Source organism: Lissotriton vulgaris, chromosome 4_1 (assembly GCF_964263255.1).
Source record: "Lissotriton vulgaris chromosome 4_1, aLisVul1.2, whole genome shotgun sequence".
Lineage (NCBI taxonomy): Eukaryota > Metazoa > Chordata > Amphibia > Caudata > Salamandridae > Lissotriton > Lissotriton vulgaris.
The window spans coordinates 1,064,078,194-1,064,099,141 of record NC_141691.1 but is presented as its reverse complement, the minus strand read 5'-3'; the positions used below and the strand labels follow the sequence as shown (position 1 = coordinate 1,064,099,141).

The following is a 20,948-nucleotide window of genomic DNA, read 5'->3' as shown; positions in this document are numbered from 1 at the left end:
AGAAATTGTCACAAGGCAAGGTTCCAAGGTGCCAGGTTTAGAAAAGCCCTGAGGGACTGATAGAGGCCAATGAGCCATTTGCAGACGAAATCTTGTTAAAACAAAACAATGGATAGGTTTACCTAAACATTTAGTAAATAAGGTTGGACTTGGTTATTCCTGGATAATGTAACATAACGTCCCACAGATGGTTTTAACAGTTCCTCTTCTTCCCTTAGTCCCTGGCGCTTGGACAAAAACTGATGTTTGATATTTTTAATTGTACGTTTGTCCATGGGTTTGGGGCTTAGAAATAAGTCAGGACAGCCTAACCAATTTGTCAGTTCCTTTAAATACCTAAACCAGGGAATGTGTTTGGCTCTGTCTAATGCTAGGCAAATCGTGATTATTATTTGGTTTACATTTGTAGTGGGACTTGCCCATACTCTCAGCCAGAGCATTAACAGAGCCACTGCAATCTGATCTGATATATAACCCCACCCCTAGTTCTTCGTGTATTATGTATGCAGTGGTGGAGTGCGGAACTGCCAGGACCTTCAGTAAGATCTTGTCTTCCTCCTGCTGATTGCCCTTCCCTTATTTATATCCCCAGATGTCACTGCCATAGGTTGCCATCGGGATGCTTTCTTCCTTATATATCTTCGTCAGGGCCGCAATAGGTTTAGTCCCTAGCTTTTTAGCAAAATTAAGTGTGGCCACTATGGCCCTTGGAAGGGTATTCTTTTTTTGCATGGTTTGTGGGCACCATGACTCACTTTTGCCAAAAAGTACCCCCAGGTAAGGGAAAGTTGGGACCTTTGTTAAGTGTATCCCTTTGCAATAAAATGTAGCCTTTTTTTTAGACTTTCCGGGGCCAATAGACGCAATGTGTGATTTTTTTAAATGTATTCATAAGTCTAAAGAATCCATAAAAACTATAAAAGCCTTTTAAAGTGATTGGAGACCCGTTGCCGTTCTAGCTAATATGACTGCAATCCGCACATAATAATGTGGGGATCATCTTTTCGCCGAATCTAGGAATATCTTTGCAATTGGCTATTAAAGAGTCTCCCAGATTAGTTATGTATAGTGTGATTACGCGAGTACCCCTCTTTTCACATCCCTGCTGGGTGTCAGATCCCCATTACTGTTATATCAGACGTTGCTGTGTTATTCTTGTGGATAGTATGTAAGAAGTCCACAAGCTCTGGTTCGAGTCCCATTATCACTTAGGATAGACCACAACTTTGATCTGTTAACACAGTCAAAGGCTTGCCTCAAGACCATGAATGCCAAATGTATTGTTCCCTTTTTGGCGATGGTGTACTTTCCTACCACTAAGTATAAATTTAAGCATTGGTTCAAGGTCCCTTAGCTAGGCCTAAAGCCATATTGCAGATTTGAAATAACATTTCGGTCATCCAGCCATGTCGTTAAACAATTTAGTATGACTTTTCCCATAATTTTGGCTGCAGAATCTAAAAGTGAGATTGGCCTATAACATGTGGGCTCATCCCTTGCACCCTTTTTGAAAATGGGAACAAGACAGCTTTTGGGTATCCATGTGAGCACCCAGCATTAAAAACATTTGTTAAAATGCTAGCCCATACAATTGGATCTGCTTTGTATAGATCGGCCAGTACCCTGTCGGGACCTGGGGCCTTTCAGACAGCTGTAGTTACAATTGTGTCATAGATCTCCTCTAGCCTAAAGTGGAGTGGTGTATTGGTTTGTCCTCCTTCCCTATACTCCTTTGTTACTCCCAGGTTTATATCGCTAAAAAAAATTCTGACATGCGATACCCATTTGTCTGCTGGGATTAGACAATCAATGTTAGAGTTAGGAGTTTCAGAAAGATAGGGGCTGTTAACTATCAACCAGAAATTCGCACTATCTTTCAGTATGCTAGCTTGTTGTAGGGCATCCCAGGCTAGTTCTTTTAACTCCTTCTTCCTATTAAGGACTGCTATTTTATAGGCTTTTCTTTTATTCCTGCCATATCATCGCAGATGAGGAATGTACTGAGAAAATGTGTGAATAGAGCGATCTCTTACCAGTATTGTTAATTACACTTACCCTTCCTGGCAACAGTTATACATAATGGCAAGTGATATCTATCTTGTTAGACAATGTTTCAGTGATTTCACTTTTATAAGAAACAAGCCGCCTTGTCAAGGGGGTAAGAATCACCTTCACAGAAAAGGTGTGTCATGAGGAAAAGTAGGACTCAGCATAATAGATGTAACTGGTAAATAACCCGATCAATCTATGCTACACCATAAAAAACACCAAGGATTGAAAAAACATTTCAGTACCCCTAGAATATACAGAACATCTATCCTCTGGACCACTACCCCAAACATGAGAGCCACATGATAAGATAAAACACAAGGACCATGTTGCATATATAGTTACAGAAAATGTTTTAGGCTATATTCGTTAAGACGCTCATTCTCTGCCTATTTAGTTAATGAACATGTAACACGTGGATTTCTGATCAAAGCTTCCATTGTGGTTGCACCACTCTAAGACAGTCAATCCAAGTAGAGCAAAAGGAGCCAACGTGAAAACCTACATTTTGCACTTCTACAGAGCTGAGGATTTTTGAAAATCCAGTCTAAAAACCAGAACGTGTCACTTGTAGAAAATAGTCCAGGGAATGGAAATGTCCACTTTTTTGGTGGTTCAGGCCATTACAGAATAGACTGTCTTGGGAAACCAGGCTTTCTCACTACATTATATAACGAATATGCTACTTACCAGTATGTATCTGTTCTTGGCATGTAGGGCTGCTGACATTCATATCTGTGCATAGATCGCCGCCTAGTGTTGGGTCCGGATGATTGCACATTGTTGTCCTGGAAGAGTCTTCGAAGTATCCAGAGATAGGTGACTCCTCCCCTGGACTACAGTGCGCATGGGCATCTCCTCCATCCTCCGATTGTTTTTCGCCATTGTGGCAGAGATGGAGTGTAATACAGTGAGTGATGTCCATGCTACATAGTAATTCTGAATGCTACAGCTGCTACAGGCGCCGGGGAGGAGGGTGGGCGATATGAATATCAGCAGCCCTATATGCCAAGAACAGATGCATACTGGTAAGTAGCATATTCGGTTCGAGGCATGTGGGCTGCTGCATTCATATCTTTGCATAGATTACATAGCAGTCCCTCTTGTTAGCGGCGGCTGACCGTGCCAGCTGCAGCAGTCTGAAAAAGAGTTTTGAGAACAGCCTGTCCTACAGCTGCCTGCTGTCTTGAATGTACATCTACGCAGTAGTGTTTCGTAAATGTATGTATAGTGGACCATGTGGCTACTCTACATATCTCTTCTAAAGGAATATTCCCCAGGAAAGCCATGGATGCTCCTAACTTACGTGTGGAGTGTGCTCTTGGAGGAATGCTTAGTGTGTTTTTAGCCTTTGCATAGCAAATCTGTATACACTTAACGATCCATCTGGTTATTCCTGCTTTGGAAATGGGGTTGCCTTTGTGCTGTGGAGAAAAGGCAACAAACAGTTGTTTTGTCTTCCTGAAATCCTTTGTTCTGTCTATATAGTACATAAGAGCCCTCTTGACATCTAATGTGTGTAGAGATATCTCTGCAACATTTTCCGGATTAGGATAGAAAACTGGCAGTTCTATGGTTTGGTTCATGTGGAACTGCGAAATCACCTTAGGCATGAATGTAGGGTTGGTGCATAGTACAACTCTATTTGCGTGGACCTGTATGAATGGCTCTTGAATAGTTAGTGCCTGGAGTTCACCAACTCTTCTCAGTGAGGTAATGGCTACTAGGAAAGCAACTTTCCAGGTCAGAAATTGAATCTCACAAGAGTGTAGAGGTTCAAAAGGTGGTCCCATCAGTCTGGTGAGGACCACATTCAGGTTCCAGACTGGTGAAGGTGGGTGTCTGGGAGGGATCACTCTTTTGAGTCCCTTCAGAAAAGCTTTAATGGCAGGCACTCTGAATAGTGAGAGGTGCTGCCTGTTCTGAAGATAAGCTGCTATTGCGGATAAATGTATACGAATGGAACTGTACGCTAGATTACATCTGTATAAGTGCAACAAATAACAGATAATGTTTTGAATTGATGCATCCAGTGGGTTAATGTCATTATTGTTACAATATATGACAAACCATTTCCATTTAGCCGCATAACATGCTCTGGTTGTGGGTCTTCTTGCCTCCTTGATGATATTCATACATTCTGGCGGCAAGTTGAGGTAGCCAAATTCTAAGATTTCAGGAGCCAGATCGCCAGGTTGAGCTGTTGCGGGTCTGGGTGCTGAATTTGCCATGGCTCTGCGTTAAAAGTTTGGGTGTTAGCCGCAGTCTTTGCTGCGGTACAACGGAAAGTTCTACTAGCGTGGTGTACCATGGCTGGCGTGCCCACGTTGGAGCAACCAGGATGAGTGTCATTGAGTGTTGCTTCAGCTTACGTGCCACCAGCGGTATTAGAGATGCTTGGGGAAAAGCGTACGCAAATCTGCCTAACCAGTTCATCCATATCGCATTGCCCTGTGACTACGGATGTGAGAACCTGGCGGCGAAGCTTTGGCATTTTGCGTTTTCCCTTGTGGCGAATAGGGCTATCTTTGGATGACCCCACTGCTGGAAGTACGGTTGGAGTACTGATTGATGTATCTCCCACTCGTGCATCTGGTGGCTGTGTCTGCTGAGCAGATCCGCCATCTGGTTGTCCTTGCCCGGGAGGTGTTCCGCCATGAGGAAGATGTTCCTCTGAATGGCCCACTTCCACATGCTCTGAGCCAGATGAGACAACTGTGGAGAGTGTGTTCTCCCTGCTTCTGTATGTAGTACATGGCAGTCATGTTGTCCGTCCGGATCAACACGACCTTGTTGCACAGGTGTACTTTGAAAGCTTTCATTGCCATGAAGATTGCCATCAATTCCAGAAGGTTGATGGGCATCTTCTTCTGCTGTGTCGTCCATAGTCCCTGCACTGTGTAATGGAGTACATGAGCTCCCCATCCTTGGAGAGATGCGTCCGTCGTCAGTATTATCTGTGGTACAGGCTCTTGGAACGGTCGGCCCTTGCAAAGGTTCTGTGGGTTCCACCAATGCAGAGAGTTGTATGCCCGACAGCTCACCAACACTAGGTCTTTCCATTGTCCTTGAGCCGGATTCCACTGACGTGCCAAGCACTCCTGAAGCGGGCGCATATGTAGTCTCGCGTGCGGGACTATGAAGATGCAGGAGGCCATCATGCCTATCAACTGCATGAACACTCTTGCTGGAAGCGAGTGTTGGGGTCTGAATTTTTGTATCAGCAATTGCATGCTGTTTATCCTCACTAAATTTGGCTGAGCTTTGGCTGCCAGAGTGTCTATTGTCGCGCCCAGGTACTGTCGCACGTGGGCGGGCTGAAGATGTGACTTTGGATAATTCTGCGAGAATCCCAGACTGTGAAGAAGATGAATGGTGTGGGACATGTGGCTGGCACACTGCTGGGCCGTCTTTGCTTGAATAAGCCAGTCGTCCAGATAAGGGTAGACATGTATGTGCTGTCTCCTTAGGTGTGCTGCTACTGTCGCCAGGCACTTTGTGAACACCCTGGGTGCCCTCGTTACTCCGAAACGGAGGACTTAGAACTGATAATGTTGATCTTGAATAGTGAACCTGAGATACTTTCTGTGTGATGGGTGTATGGGTTTATGGAAATACGCATCTTTCAGATCTAGTGTTGCGAGGAAGTCTCCCTGACTGAGTAACGGTAGAACCTGCTGTAAGGTGAGCATATGAAAATGCTCTGACAGAATGTATCCGTTTAGAGGCCTTAGATCCAGTATGGGTCTGAGAGACCCGTCCTTTTTGGGTATTAAGAAATACAGAGAGTACACCCCTGAGCCTTGGTCTTCTACAGGCACGAGCTCTATGGCTCCTTTTTGCAGCATGCTGACGACCTCCTGCTGCAATAAGTGTAAGTGCTCTGCGGACATAGGACGGTGTCTTGGTGGTATGTTGGGTGGAGTGGATGTCAGCTCTAGACAGTACCCGTACTGGACAATGTATCTCACCCACCTGTCTGTGGTGATGGATTTCCAGACCGGCAGGAACTGTTGCACTCTCCCCCCAACAGGTGTTATATGGTCGTCACTGTTTGTTATTGGCAGAGGATCTGGAACGAATGTGCTACTTACCAGTATACATCTGTTCTTGGCAGGTAGGGCTGCTGACATTCATATCTGTGCATAGATCGCCGCCTAGTGTTGGGTCCGGATGATCGCACATTGTTGTCCTGGAAGAGTCTTCGAAGTATCACAAGATAGGTGGCTCCTCCCCTGGACTACAGTGCGCATGGGCATCGACTCCATCCTCAGATTGTTTTTTTCCGCCATTGGGTTCGGATGTATATTGGTTCCCTCTAGTCGGAATCGATAAAAAACTTTCTTAAGACCAAAAGGTCTTTAGTTTCTTCGTCGGTATAGTCTTGCGCTCGGTGCCTAATTCTTCCAGCTCGGTTCCGAGCCGGATTCCATATACCCGCGTGCTTTCGGTGCGGAGGGCCCAGTCGACGCCACAGACCCTATCGACTACTCATCATGGAACGGAGTCCGTTCAAGGGATGTCCCGTCTGCAACTCAAAGTATCCCCACATCGATGTCCACCCGGTGTGCAACAAGTGTCTGTCGCCGGACCATGATGAAGCCAGTTGCATGGCTTGTTCCCGTTTCAGGTCCAAGAAGACGCTTAAACATTGACGCACTGCGCGCCAGGAGGCCTAGCAGACTGCACCGGCGCATTGGACATCTTCGATGCTGGGGATGTTGAGGAGGAACCAGACCGGGAAGTTGGTGAAAACCTGTCTAATCCCGTGTCGGAGGTAGACTATAACTACGACGCGGACGCTGAAATGGTCGAAGCTGAAGAAGTAGTCGACGAGGTAGGAGACGACGACGGGGCCTTTGGGGACATGGAAGATAGCTTGAGCGAAGAGCTAACTCAAACTGACATTGGGGCTGTAATGCTTCAGAAGGCTCAGGTCGAGGGATCGCCACTAGGCCTTACCCAAGATCTTACAATGGGTTCTACGGCCCCGCCTTCGGGCTCGGCTACGGACATTACTATTGAGCCGCACCCTGCAAAAGCGAAACCGAAAGTGAAACCAACGGTCTCGACGCATGCAAAAGCACTGGTGCCCCCCTCGAAACCGAAAGTGCGCATTACTTTGGTCGGATCGAAGGCCTCGGAGCCCTCGGCGCCGACAAAGCAGAAGGGTGTTGTCGATCCGAAGACGCAGGTCAAGGGCGTCTGCCACGCCAAAGACAAAGGTCAAGGTGGTCGAGCCGAGTAAATTGGCGCCGAAGACAGTCGACACCAACAAAGGACTCGGTGATCCAAGCCCACATGCCTCGAACTTGTTGTTTCCTCTTCCTCTGCCCTTGATGTTGTTTCCACAATATCCACCCCTGTTGTGTTTATTGTAGGTGGTTTGTGTACCTCCTTTATTATACTGTGTCTGCTGTGTGTTTTGGCCTCTTGAAGGTCCTCTATTATTGGAGCGACGAAAAGAGCCACCCCGAAACTGCTGTGACTGCAGAGTCCCCATAGACTTTGCAGTCTCTGTGTCTTTTTTAATCTTTTCAAGGGTGGTGTCAACCTCAGGTCCAAATAAGTAGTTTGGGTTAACTGGCTGATTGAGGATAGTAGTTTGTATTTCTGGTTTGAATTCCGAGATTCTTAACCAGGCATGTCTTCTTAACATGACGCTAGTGTTAATGGCTCTGGCTGCAGTGTCAGCTGCGTCTAGCGCGCACTTGATGGAAGCATTGGTTATAAGCTTCCCTTCTTGGATTAGCAGCTCTGCTCCCTCCTTGTACTGATCTGGTAGGTTTTGCAACAGTGTCTCAAGGGTATCATAATGGGCCCGGTCATATCTGGCTAAGAGTGCCTGAGTGTTGGCAATGCGCCAGATGTTAGCTGCCTGCGCTGCCACCCTTTTTCCCGAAGTTTCCAGTACTTTCGACTCCTTGTCAGGAGGAGGAGCATCACCTGTAGTCTGGGAGTTTGCTCTCTTACGTGCATTAGAAACAACTAATGAGTCCAATGGCAACGGTCCTCTTATATAAGTAGGGTCCACAGGTGCCGGTCTATATTTCTTTTCAATTCTAGGGTTTAATACCCTTGCTCTGGTGGTCTCCTTAAAAATGTCATCAGCATGCATAAGGACCCCTCTTAGCATGGGCAGAGTCTTGACGGTTCTTTCCGAAGTGGAAAAGGTGTCGACCAGAAAATCTTCCTCAACAGGGTCAGCATGTAGTTGCACATCATGGTTACCCGCCGCTCTTTCAATAATGGGCGTTAAAGGCAGTAGTGTCCTCAGTAGGAGATGTGTTTACATTGTATGTATGTGTGTCAGGGGTATTCTGTGGATCCCCTGGGTCAGCCCATGGTTGGTTCTGGCCATTACAAGAATGGGGTAACCTGATCGTCGGGATCAGTCTCCACATGATAAGTGGCATCCTCATTATCGTCATCCCCTGCATCCACATCTGAGTATGTGGGTGAAAAAGGCAGGTTCTTGTCCACAGGATTGCAGAGGTTCCACAAGAACTGGTGATGTGGTTGAATCCCTCTTCTTTAATGGAATCTTATATGACTCCATGGGTGCTTCTGGTATTATTTTCCTCTTATACATGGATAGTCTACCAGTGTCCGAGTCGAAGAACTGCCTTGACTCCTGTTCTTCAGGCTCCTCTGTAGCCCCTAGTCCCATCAACACTCCTTTAATGGCTCCGATACCCTTTTTCGGTTCGAACATCTTCGGTCGCACCATCGGTGGCAACCCGAATTTGATTGGTGTCGATGCGGTCTGAATTTTTCCGACCAACTTCGGGGTTGGGGCCTTCTTCGGTCCGACCGTCGTAGCCTTTTCTTTGATGCGTTGGAGTGACTCCGACACCTGTTTGGATACAAATGGGGTCGGCTGTGTCAACTCGACAGGGTCCTTGGAGCCAGTATTTGTCTTGGTCTCAGGCCTTGTCCGAGGATCGACCCCCTCTCTCGGTTCGAGCCTCTTGTCTGTGTCGACACTCTTTGGTGCCGACTTTGTCGGTTGGACAGCCTTGACCTTGGTCTTCGGTGCCCCAACCTTCGGCTCGATGACCTTTTTGAACTTCTCGGTATCGATGGCCTTCTGTTTCTTCGGCTCCAAGGGGTTTGAGGCCTTGGAACCGACCAGAGTCAGCTCCACTTTTGGTTTCATTTTTGGTAGTGATGCTTTCGGTTTCGATTTCTTTGGATCGACCGATGGCATCTTTGATACCGATGGCTCTTTATATATGTTCGTAGCCGGGCCTTTATGCAGGGCTGTAGAATGATTCAATAGATCTTGGGTAAGGCCTTGTGGCGATCCCTCGACCTGAGCCTTATCGAGTGCTTCTTCGTCAGCCCCCGTATCGACGGTTGGGCCTAGCTCCTCACCTGAGCTAACTTCTACGGCCCCAAGGGCCTCTGCGTCGTCTCCTACCTCATCGACGACGTTTTCTTCTTCTTCCAATATCTCTTCATCTTCTGCGTCATAATCTACGTCATGCTCCGAAACAGGATCCGAGTGTTCTTCCTGATCCTCCAGATCAATGACCTCTTCGTCTTCGGTCCCGAAGATGTTTTCTGGATTAGGCGCTGATCTCTGCGACTCTAATCGAGCCGCGAGTGGAATTCGAAGAGTTTTCTTCGACCTGAACCGGGCACAGGCCATACAGTTGGCTTCGTTGTGATCCGGGGACAGGCACTTGTTGCACACTGGGTGGACATCGATGTGCGGGTATTTTGCATTGCAAAGTGGACACCTCTTGAATGGGCTTCTTTCCATCGTAGATCGAAGATCGGGTCGAGTGTGGAAAAAAAACGGCAGATTCCTCGATGTCCTCTCGAAGCAAAGTTATCGGTACAGAACGAAACGATACCGACGCTGTTGAAAGCCTCTTGGCTTTGTAGAAAGTTTTCCTAACTTGAGCTAAGATAGTAACATCCAAACCCAATGGCGGAAAAAAACAATCTGAGGATGGAGGGGATGCCCATGAGCACTGTAGTCCAGGGGAGGAGTCACCTATCTTGTGATACTTCGAAGACTCTTCCAGGACAACAATGTGCAATCATCCGGACCCAACACTAGGCGGCGATCTATGCACAGATATGAATTCAGCAGCCCACATGCCTCGAACAGTGCTAAACTATTCTCGAAAATTCAAAGCATTTGTTGGACTTTATAAATGCACAGTTCTGCTAAAAACATACCTAGTGATATTTCTATCCACAGAGCTTCATAGAGTACTTCCCACCGACACACCAACATCCTATGGGTTACTCTACCATCAATGGAATAATAGTAATCGGAACAATGGCAACCCTACATGCCAGATAGGAACTAGAGTCAATAAATGCAAGAGAAGCACTGGTGTGCTACAGATTTATCAGTAATCTAATTACCTACTCCCATTACGGAGGGGGGTGGGGGGGGGTGCGTATGTGCTTGTGTACACACAAAATCAGTCTATATCAAACTACTGTTTCTCAATGGAATAATATTGCACTATTTTGATTTTACACAACATATGTACACTATGCATTTCCTTCTAGCTTTACTCTCTCTAGTAGCATTACAGTTGCATTGATGTTGGTTATGAACAGTCTGGTGATGAAACAAAGAAACAGTATTTAAAGTAATGGCAGCCTTGTATCTGATGCCAAATAGGTTGAAAAGGATAGATTATGTTACTTATCCAGTAAGCATCTGTTCTTGGCATGTCGAGCTGTAGATTAACATGCTTTGCATAAACCTGCCATCTAGTGCTGGGTCCAGATGTGTGCAAGTTGGTTTTCTTCAAAGAAGTCTTTCCCAGTCACGAGGTAAGGTGAATCCTCCTTTCAGTGATAGTGCACGTGGGCATCAACTCCTCGTTAGATTGTTTTTCCGCAAGAGGGTGAGAATGGAGTAAGTGAGTGTAGAACAGAGATGTCCATTCATATGTAATGTAAATAATGAGAACTGCAACAACTACAGGTGACCGGGGAGGTGGGAGGGCACATGTGAGTCTACAGCTCTACATGCAAAGAACAGATGCTTACTGGGTAACACAATCCGTTCGATGCATGTGTGTCCCTCGATACACATGATTTGCATAGACTATATAGAAGTATTCTCACAAAGCGGTGGATAACCAGTAACTGTTGTAGTTGTTTGAAAAAGTGTCTTTAGCACTGCTTGCCCTACATTGGCTTGTTGACGTGCTAACACATCCACATGATAGTGCTTGGTAAATGTGTGTGGTAAGGACCATGTTGCTATAGGAATTCTACCTAAAAATGGCCATAGATGCTCCTATTTTACGAGTGGAATGTGCTCTAGGAGGGATAGATAATGTTATTTTAGCTTTCTCATAGCAGGTTTTAATGCATTCAACAATCCGTCTTGAAATTCCAGATTTGGAGATAGGATTGCCTTTGTGAGGTGTAGCACATGCAACAAGCAGTTGTTTTGATTTTCGAAAATCTTTTGTCCTTTCAATGTAGTACAATAACGCTCTTCTGACATCAAGTGTGTGAAGAGCTCTTTTTGCTACGGAATCAGGTTGAGGAAAGAACACGGGTAACTCAACTGACTGGTTAATATAAAAAGAAGAAAACATTTTTGGAAAGGTATTGCGGGTTGGTGCTAAGAACTACTCTATCTTAATGAAGCTAAAGTAAGGGTTCTTCTAAGGTTAATGCTTGTAGCTCATCAACTCTCCTTAATGAAGTGATAACAATAAGGCAGGCAACCTTCCATGAAAGAAACTGTAATGGACAATTGTGTAATGGCTCAAAAGGTGGACCCATGAGTCTTGTAAGCACAATGTGTTTTTTTAAGGCCCTCCATAAAGGCTTTAATTACTGGAACTTTGAACAGAGATAAAAATGGTATGTTTTGTAAATATGCGGCTACTGCCGAAAGGTGCATTCGAATGGATGTGTAAGCTAAACCAGCTCACCGTAGATGCAAAAGCTAACAAATAATATTTTGGATAGAGGCATCTAGCGGATCAATATTGTTGTTGTTACAATATACAACAAATCTTTTCCATTTTGCTGCATACCATGGTCTGGTGGTAGGCATTTTGCTTCTTTAAGAATAGTCATACAATCTGGTGGGAAGACTATGACCAATGGAAGGATTAGATACGAGTTTGCCTTCTTGTACTAACTTTTGTGCTTTCTTTTTTGCTCTTCGGGGGGTATTGAAGTAGGCCTTCCATCTCATACTAGTGTGCCCTGTCATACCTAGCTAGTAGGCCTTGCATGTTGGCAATACGCCAGTGGTTAGTGGTTAAGCAGCCACCCTTTGACCCGATGCATCTATCAATTTAGACTCTTTGTCTGGGGTGAATCTGCAGAGGTCTGTGAGTTTGCTCTCTTACGAGCATTAGAGACTACTAGGGACTACTAGGGAGTCTAAAGTTTCCATATCGCTTCGATACGAGGTGAATAGGGAAACGCATTTGATAACAATACCGTTGAAGGTACATTAGATTGCGCACCAAGGGTAACCCGAAGGACGGTTTCTACCCGGAGCGCAGCAATACACGGCCAAACCCGATGGCGGAAAGAAAACAATCTAACAATGGAGTGAATGCCCATGAGCACGGTGTTCGAAAAGAGGAGTCACCTTACCTCGTAACTGAGAAAGACTTTTCGAAGAAAAACAACTTGTAAACATCCAGACACAACACTAGACGGCAGGAATATGCAAAGTTTGTGTATCTACAGGCCACATGCCTCGAACATTGGCAATTATGATAGGGAGAATAGAATGCTGAAGTCATTGCAGGAAGATGGGGACAGTGAGCAGCACTGGTGGTCGCATCCTAAAATCCAAATATGCAAAAAAAAAATTTGGGGGGTAGGGGAAGGTGGGTTCCATTCTTCCATTAAGAAAGCCAAGCCTAATCGATTGTGCGGCTGAAACCAGACAGTGTGAAATACAATCAAAACATATTAGTTACTGCTTAGAGCAAAACAAGTTAGTCCCACGGACTAGAAAAGTACTCCCAATTCCCTGAGTGGCTCCTGGAGCTCTGAGACAGAATGGCACTAGAGACACTAACTGCCATAATAATTACCACAAAGGCAATATTTTTGACTATATGGCTACCTCACCTTAAGTACAAGACCATATAGAACAGAGAACGGACATGCTCCTCCCAATGTAAATTGAATTGAAGAGATGAGGCCTTTGCTGTTGAGTCAACAATGGCTTGGGGAACACTGACATTCAGAACAGTAATCAGTCACAAGGCGAAATTTAATTCTGAGTGAGACCTTCTGAACACTGATCTTGAAACCTCTCCTTGGAATGGAAGTGGTGATGAGGCAATGGACTGAGTTCTGACTTTTTCTAAGATTGTCACAACTTCTTTCTTCACTTCGTCTTGGACTTGGTTGTATGACGGTACCACGCATGCCATTACCACGCCTGCTTTTACTATGGTGTCAATACAGCGCATGCGGTATTACCATGCAGGTTTTTACTACTTTTTTTTCCCCAAAGCATATACCTTTATCACGCATGCCTTTACAACAACTTTTTCGTTGTAAAGGCATATACGTGCACTAAATTCGGCATGCGGGGTAATAATGTGCGCTGCCAGCAGGGCGCTGCAGGCCGAGTTTGCAGTGCAACCTTGTTAGCTGCAGTGGTGGTGCATATCTGTGGGCCTCCATGAATCCCTCAGTGCTTCATGTTACAAAGGGCCAGTGATGCCGGTGGGGGATAAGGAGCACCATCAGGAATGTGGAGGCTGGTCGTGGGTCCTCTCAGTCCTGCCCCAACGGCAAACACACAGTCCGGGACCAGGAAAGGCCACACCAGGCATCACAGGATTAAATGCTGCGCAGGCGTATCCCAGGAGCCCCGTCAACTGGTCATCACAAGAAGCAGAAGGTCAACAGAAAGCCTCAGGACACGCCTTCCGTGACTCTGCCGCTGGTGAGCACCAGCTCTGAAGCCCAATATCATAGAGTTCTTTAAACTGTCCTGCCCCAGCTCTGAGGCCTAATACCCACCCCTGTGACAACCCCTCTGAATCTCCAGCCCGTAAAAAGATCCTGTCCTTGAGCCCAAGCACCTTCTCCCGAGCCCACCCCAACCCTATTACCGAATATTATTACCCTATTAACTCGGGATAACCCCAAGGCCTAAAAATTGGAGAGCAGTGTGACTGAACCCAGACTGTAGAGCAGCTTTAAGTGAAGAACAGTAAGGGGGTGGGGGCGGGGGGGACGGGTCCTGTTTTTGCTTTTTTAACACCATGGCTGCTAATGGTTTTCCCCTCCTGTGCTGGGTGGCTTTGAAAGCCCATTGTTCATGACGAGGTCAGCTCGTCATGAGTGTATGAGAGGTGTACATCATGACGAGCTGAGCTCGTCATGAGCGTCGAAGGAGATAATAAGCAAATATATAGTATATTTTAAAATATAGTATTTGGTCTTTTTTTGTCATGCCGTAATTACATAGCTATTACCATGGATATACCTTTATCCTTCATGTCTTTATAACGAAATTCTTTGTAATGTCATGTGTGGTAAAAGTATATTGTGCTAAACGTTTATGTGTGGTAATAGCTTAGTTGTAACTGCATCACGTGGTTATAACCACGTTGTAATAGCTGTTTTCCCTTGGACCTACCTGGTGATGGAGAATCAAAAACTAATTTGCGACTTTTGGAGCATGACTGACCCTATTACTTACGCTTGGTAATCGAGTTTATTTTCTCGCTCTCTGGTGGCCTTCTTTTGCTAGAACACCAGATTCAAGTGTGGGCCTGTCTGCAGTGCTGTTAGGGGAGAAGATGAACTATTGATAATGTTTTGGCCCATATAGAGATGCCAAAGGGAGGCTGAAGAAAGGTTGTATGGCCTGTATTTGAATGAGTCTTGTGATAACAAAAACATCCATCTGCGAGGTATACAACTGAGGAAGGTTAGGTGTTTTTTACCAATAGGGATGATCTAGAGAAGTCACAATGCCTGTTAATGGGGGTTGTTTTTGGAATACTATTAAAAGACTCAGGTCTTCTTGTTAGTTATGTGGCACACCATTATAAATTATTAAAACTAAAAAGTGGTAATTTGGCATTTAGATACTTGTAGACAGGAATGTGAAGGAGGCAGACAACAAAGTAGGACCATCATTTGCTCTATTTACAATTACACTCTTTTCTGTATAACACACTGGTGGCATTTTTTTCTATAAATAACATTAATCTTTAAACATAAGCATCATATTGTCTTACCTCATTCTGCGGTCCAACAACATTGACAGGCTGTGGTTGATTTTGCTCCAACCATGGTGGAGCGCCACCATGAACTATCTGTTCTCGAAGCCACACTAAACTAATAAATGCACAAAGTGTGCAGGTCACCACAAAACAGCCCTGCAAACAGTCTGCCAATAAATTTTCTCTGAAAAAGAAGACCAAAAGTCCATTATCACTTTTGACAAGAGAATAAAGTTAAAGATGACACTTTATTTTATTTTTTTTTTAAACAACAAATACAATTGTTTTTATTTGTCAGCTCTCTAGCATCAGCAACAAGATAAAGAATATCATTAATTCCAGTTGGGCAATTCTGAATGACAATGAACAAACGGCTCTTGACCGCCCCATATTTGCGTTCAAACGGAATAATAATTTACAAATAAATCTGGTGCACACATACAGAGAACCAGGAGGATTTAGACAACTTAATTTGGAATGGAATAGAGTTGTCAGCAATTACAGATGCAGCAATTCCAAGATCTATGACCACTGCATTGAAGGCAAGAGGATTACCCACAACAATCAAACAATTGTAGCCAAAGATTTGAACAATTGTAGGAGCAAGAACCTAATTTATCTGCTGATATGTCCTTGTAAAAATGGGCTATGTGGGTGAGACAGGACGGGAGTTAAGAACTCGGAACATAAATCAGCTATTAGAAACAAGAAAGTGAACGCCCCTTTGGGGGAGCATTTCACACAATGGGTCATACATATGATGATGTGAAGTGGTTCATTTTAGAGAGACTCTCCAGTAGCAGGCGGGGAGGGGATATCACTGTTAAACAGAAACACCGGGAACAGTGGTATATATGTATTCTTAACACAGTGAGGAATGGCTTGAATTCGAAAGAAGACTGGGAGCGCCTTATAGGTTAATGTCTACCCTAGATTATTATTTTTTTTATTTTTTTTTTAAGACCTTTATTATTCAAAATGCATGGTACACAGCTCTTAGCTTACAACCCCTAAGGGCCAGCCGCGCAAGTCAATAATCATATTGTAAAAGTGGAGAACCTACCCTTCGGGAATGGTGGAGCCCGAACCCTTCTGACTGTTCTATTCCGGCTTCTCCACAGAATCACGAGTGGGAGCACGGAAACGAGACTGCAAGCAAGTCCGAGGAGAGCGGCCCCTTTAAGTGGGCGTCAACATCCGCGGAGGAAGCCCCGGCTCTACACGACGTCACGGAGACCGCATTGGACAAAAAGGAGGAAATCCTGTATGCGGGGTGTGGAAACACCGCGGAGGAGAAGGCGGGAGCTGGAGAGACGAAGAGCAGAAGCAAAATCGCAGACGGAGACAGAGGGAACCGAGCTGAAGATATCGGAGGAGCAGACGTAGGAACCGAGTCCCGAGGCGAGCCAGGAGGCCAACGACCCTGCGGACCGCCGTGCCACACTCCCGAGGGAGGAGTGTGGCTGTCACAGGTACGGCGGCGTTGGGCAGCCTGGGTGGGAAAACGTCACGCTAGTGAATAGTGTGTAAATATCCCTATTTACCCATACCCTTAAACCATTCCATTCCTACCCTTCCAATTCCCTTCTCCCTCCCCCTATTTCCCTTCTCACTTCCACCTCTCTTACACGGAGTACTGCAACTGATAAATTGAGTCACCGGGTGTACACCTCACACTCCCTGGGTCCCTTGGTGCAACCCTAATAGAGGACTGTGACCTAACAGCCTTCCGTCTTGTTGGTCTTTCTTTTGCATGTGGCGAGCCCCTCGGTACCTGGAGTGAAGATCCATATTCTGAGTGAAGAAAACCGGTAGAAGACCAGCGCCACGGACACCAGTACCTTTGCCCGGGAGAGACTGACATTTAGGACCAGAAAGACGTTCGTTACAAAACCCTTAAGAACCTTAAAAATAAAACCCTTGTTAAACCCTACATCTGGTGTCACGGTCGTCCCTTCACCCACGTCCACACATATAAACATTATCAAATGAACACAGCCTGAAGGCCGACAGCCCTGGGGTTCGGCGGCGTAAGTTGTCCCATTGCAGCATTTCTCATTCAGCAAACCATTTAGCGTTATAAATGTGTAGGTCTGTAGGTTTTTCTCGTTTTTTTTGTCATTCCTTAGTTACAGAGCTATGGTGGTATTCATCGATGCCGCCAGAAGGATAGTGGCCCATTCCCACTAATGAGTGCACTGGATAAATGTGTCGGCAAGGTCCGCCTTCTAGGTGGGCTCGGGCATGAGTGTCAGAAGATAATGCTGTGCGACATCGTGAGTGTGTCGGAGAGCGAGTGTCTATGTAGCGTATTGTTCCTAGTAGGAGATGTTGCTGTTGACGGTGGTGTCCAGCTGGGATCACCTCGGCCACGGCTGTCGCTCTCAAAGGCAATGTGTTCAGGAACTAACTGCAAAAGAGCCTGGTCAAAAAAAGAAAGCGGGACCAGCGCATTAATAAAACATAAGAACGATAACATGGGGAGTATGCGCTAGAGGCTAGAGGGAGGGGGAGCGTGGGTAGATGTATCCATGTGTTTTAAGGAAAGGAGTGTGTTGTCATTATGTCAGCGTTGGTCTAAAGGGCGGGTAGGAGGTTGCGTTTCGCGGTTCGTGTGTGTAGCAATAAGATAGAGAGGGGGGTTTACCACCATGAGGGCGTATCGAATGTGGCAATAGAGCATGGCTCATGAGGTAGTCCTCAGTCAGGGTATATAGTGAGGGTGGGGCATGCAGGGGCGTGGGCGGGGAAGGGGCGACGCATGCATCACTGCTAAACAATCAGATATGTATTGTGCGTTTTTCAGAGCGTGGGTTCAGCACAGGCGGCGGTCAGTGCAGCATGTGCAATATGGCAATGGTGTGTGGGCGTGGGGGGGGGGGGACCAAATGAGCAGGGAGGGCTGGTGGGTGCGGGCGAGTCTCGAAGTTAAACATGACACATGCTCAGTTTCCAGTAAGGTAGACAAACAAGACTGAACAAGACACTAACCGTCGGTGTGCTAAAAGATTTCGTTCCCTATAATCTGGCTCGTGTCGCAAACCAATGGGCAAGTGGGAGTGAGTGTAAAAAAAAGTCTACCTTCTGGCAAAACACCTAGAAGGAGACGGGGTAAGACCCCAACCTTGATGTCCAAGACACTTGCACACTGGCGAGGGGAGAACAACTCAGTACTGAAGGGAGGGAACTACCCACATCTGGACAACTATTTTTCACAATCCCTTCCACTTGCACTTTGGATTACGACACAAGTCCAGATTACAGAGAACGGAATCGATTAGCACCGTCCCCATTAGAGTAGATGAGGATCCCTCGGTCCTGAAGAAATGCCATAAATCCTACTGGGTATCTTAGGCATGAAACAGGTCGACCATTTCCCCCATCCACACATCACTTTGAGCTGCAGCAGGTTTAATTTTCCTTGCCATCCACGACTTTCATAGTTGATTGTTTTTAACCATAGCATCGGTATCCAACGAATAAAGCTGTTTTTGGAATCCTATTGATATTTTCAGACGCACCTTTTCACTCCCACTTCTACTCATCTCACATATGCCCTGGCACCCGCCCTTTTTTGGCTTCACATGGGCAAACATAGAAGAAGTCCGGCAAAGAGCCACCCAGCAGGGCCCAATGGGCATTGCAGCGCCGACCCAACAAGGAGCTGCCCTATGATGAAGCAGGACACCTCTCTGGGTGTGTGAGGGCCCTTGCTCCTTATAGGAGCTATCCCACCTCGGTCTCTTTCCACCTGGAGCTTCCTCGCCCCTCCCCCGTCTCTATCCCTGGCTTAGCCCTTCCCAGGAACTGCATACTACTTGGTTCACCAAAAATGTGTGGTGACCATAACTAAAAGAGGCACTTTCCTACACAACTCCGCCCACTCCCCCAATCGAAAGAGGACGAGACTAACCTTTCCCAAGAAACTCTTCATTGTTTAAGTGGAAATACCTGGAAAGGCCATCTACATTGGCATGGTGAGCATCAAGTCTGTGTTCCACTGTAAAGTTCATTCCCTGGAGGGAGATGGACCACTTCAATAGTTTTGGATTTTTCCCCCTTCCTTTGCATCAGCTATCTGAGTGGCATGTGGTCAGTTTGGCGAAGGAAGCGAGTCCCAGACAAGTAGGGCCTCAGATTGTTCAGGGACCAAACCACAGCAAAGCTTCCCTCACCATTGTACTCCACTATTCCCTGGGGAGAAAACTCCTGCTAACAAAAGCAACACTGTGGTCCTGGCCATGATCGTTGGTCTGGGATAGAACGGTCCCTATCCCAAGCTCACAGGCATCAGTCTACAAAATAAACGGCTTTGTATAATCTGGAGCTTTTAGAACAGGTGCTGAGCACATTGCTTCCTTCAAAGTGTAAAAAGCCTTTTGACAGTGCACTGTACAGTTTCTTTGGCTGTTTCTTGGAGGTCAGTTCTGTGAGGAGTGCCACAATAGTGCCATATCCATCCACAAAGCTCCTGTAGTTCCAAGGTGGGGGAGGTGTGGCACAGCGGCCAGAGCAGCTGACTCCAGAGCGCAGGGCCGCTCAGCTAGCATTGTGTGACTCTGGGCAATACATCACTTAGGGCCAGATGTATCAAGTGTTTTCCCGTTCGCAAACGGCCCGATTCGCTGAATCGGCCCGTTTGCGAACGGGAAAAAGCCTTTTGGGATGTATCATCCTAAAAGGCAATTGCAAAATAGGGAAACACATGTACCTATTTTACGAATGCGTTTAGGGAATCTCAATTTGCGATTCTCTTAATGCAATGGAGGAAGCGATGTATAAATTGTGACCCTGCTTTAAGGAATCCTTAGAAAACGCACAATTTAGCATTTTTTTAAGTGCCATGTGGAGCACATACATGCTCTTACAGGATGTATGTGTGCCACATGTGCACACATGCATATTTCAGGGGTGCAACAGGGTGTCTTTTTGGCATCCTTGAAATTGCATCCATTATTTGCGAGTACCTATTGGGTACTAGCAAATTGCGCATGAAATTCCCATTCATTCCTATGAGCCTCTAGGCCCATAGGAATGAATGTGAAGGCATTCCTTAATAGCGAATCGCAATTTGCGACTCGCCATTAAGAAATATGTAGGAATCACAAAATATTTGCAGAAACCTACATACATTGCATGTCGCGAGTCTATAATAGCGAATCGGTAAAATTCGCTATTATAGACTTGCATAATGTAATCTTGATACATCTGGCCCTTAAGCTCCCGATGGCCCCCAGGTCCTTGAAACCGTAAGGGATGATATGTATGTACTTTACAAATTTGGATTATTATATAGTACCTAGGCAATCCAAGGAATGCCCTGACTTGAGTCTGGGTTGTTGGAATTGCCCAGTCTAGAATAATCTGGATCCTGAGCTGTAAGCGTTACATTAGGTATCCGCTTACTAGATGGCCCTAGCATGCAACAGAGCCCTGTCCTATCTGGCACTTGCTTTCCTTGATAGAGAGTCTTGCATGTTGCTGCCTCAAGTACCTTTCCAAAGTGAACCCGGTGATCCTGCCAAGTGGAGCTATAGACCGCAATATCATCAAGATATGCTGCACTACAAGACTCCAGCCCAGCCAGGACTTTGTTCACCAGCCTGTGGCAGGGGTATTCTTTAAACCAAAGTGCATCACAGTAAACTGGTAATGCCCATCTGGGGTGGAGAATGCAGGGTTCTCTTG

General features: G+C 45.9%; 1 protein-coding gene across 1 annotated transcript in view; it reads right to left on the bottom strand.

Annotated features, from left to right (window-relative positions):
* Positions 1-20,948, bottom strand: part of MARCHF6 (membrane associated ring-CH-type finger 6) — a 1,612,715-nt gene that overhangs the window by 1,356,697 nt on the left and 235,070 nt on the right. The window contains exon 6 of the mRNA XM_086965293.1: positions 15,276-15,444. Within this exon, the coding sequence (XP_086821419.1) occupies positions 15,276-15,444 (169 nt within the window). The remainder of the gene's footprint in view (positions 1-15,275; positions 15,445-20,948) is intronic.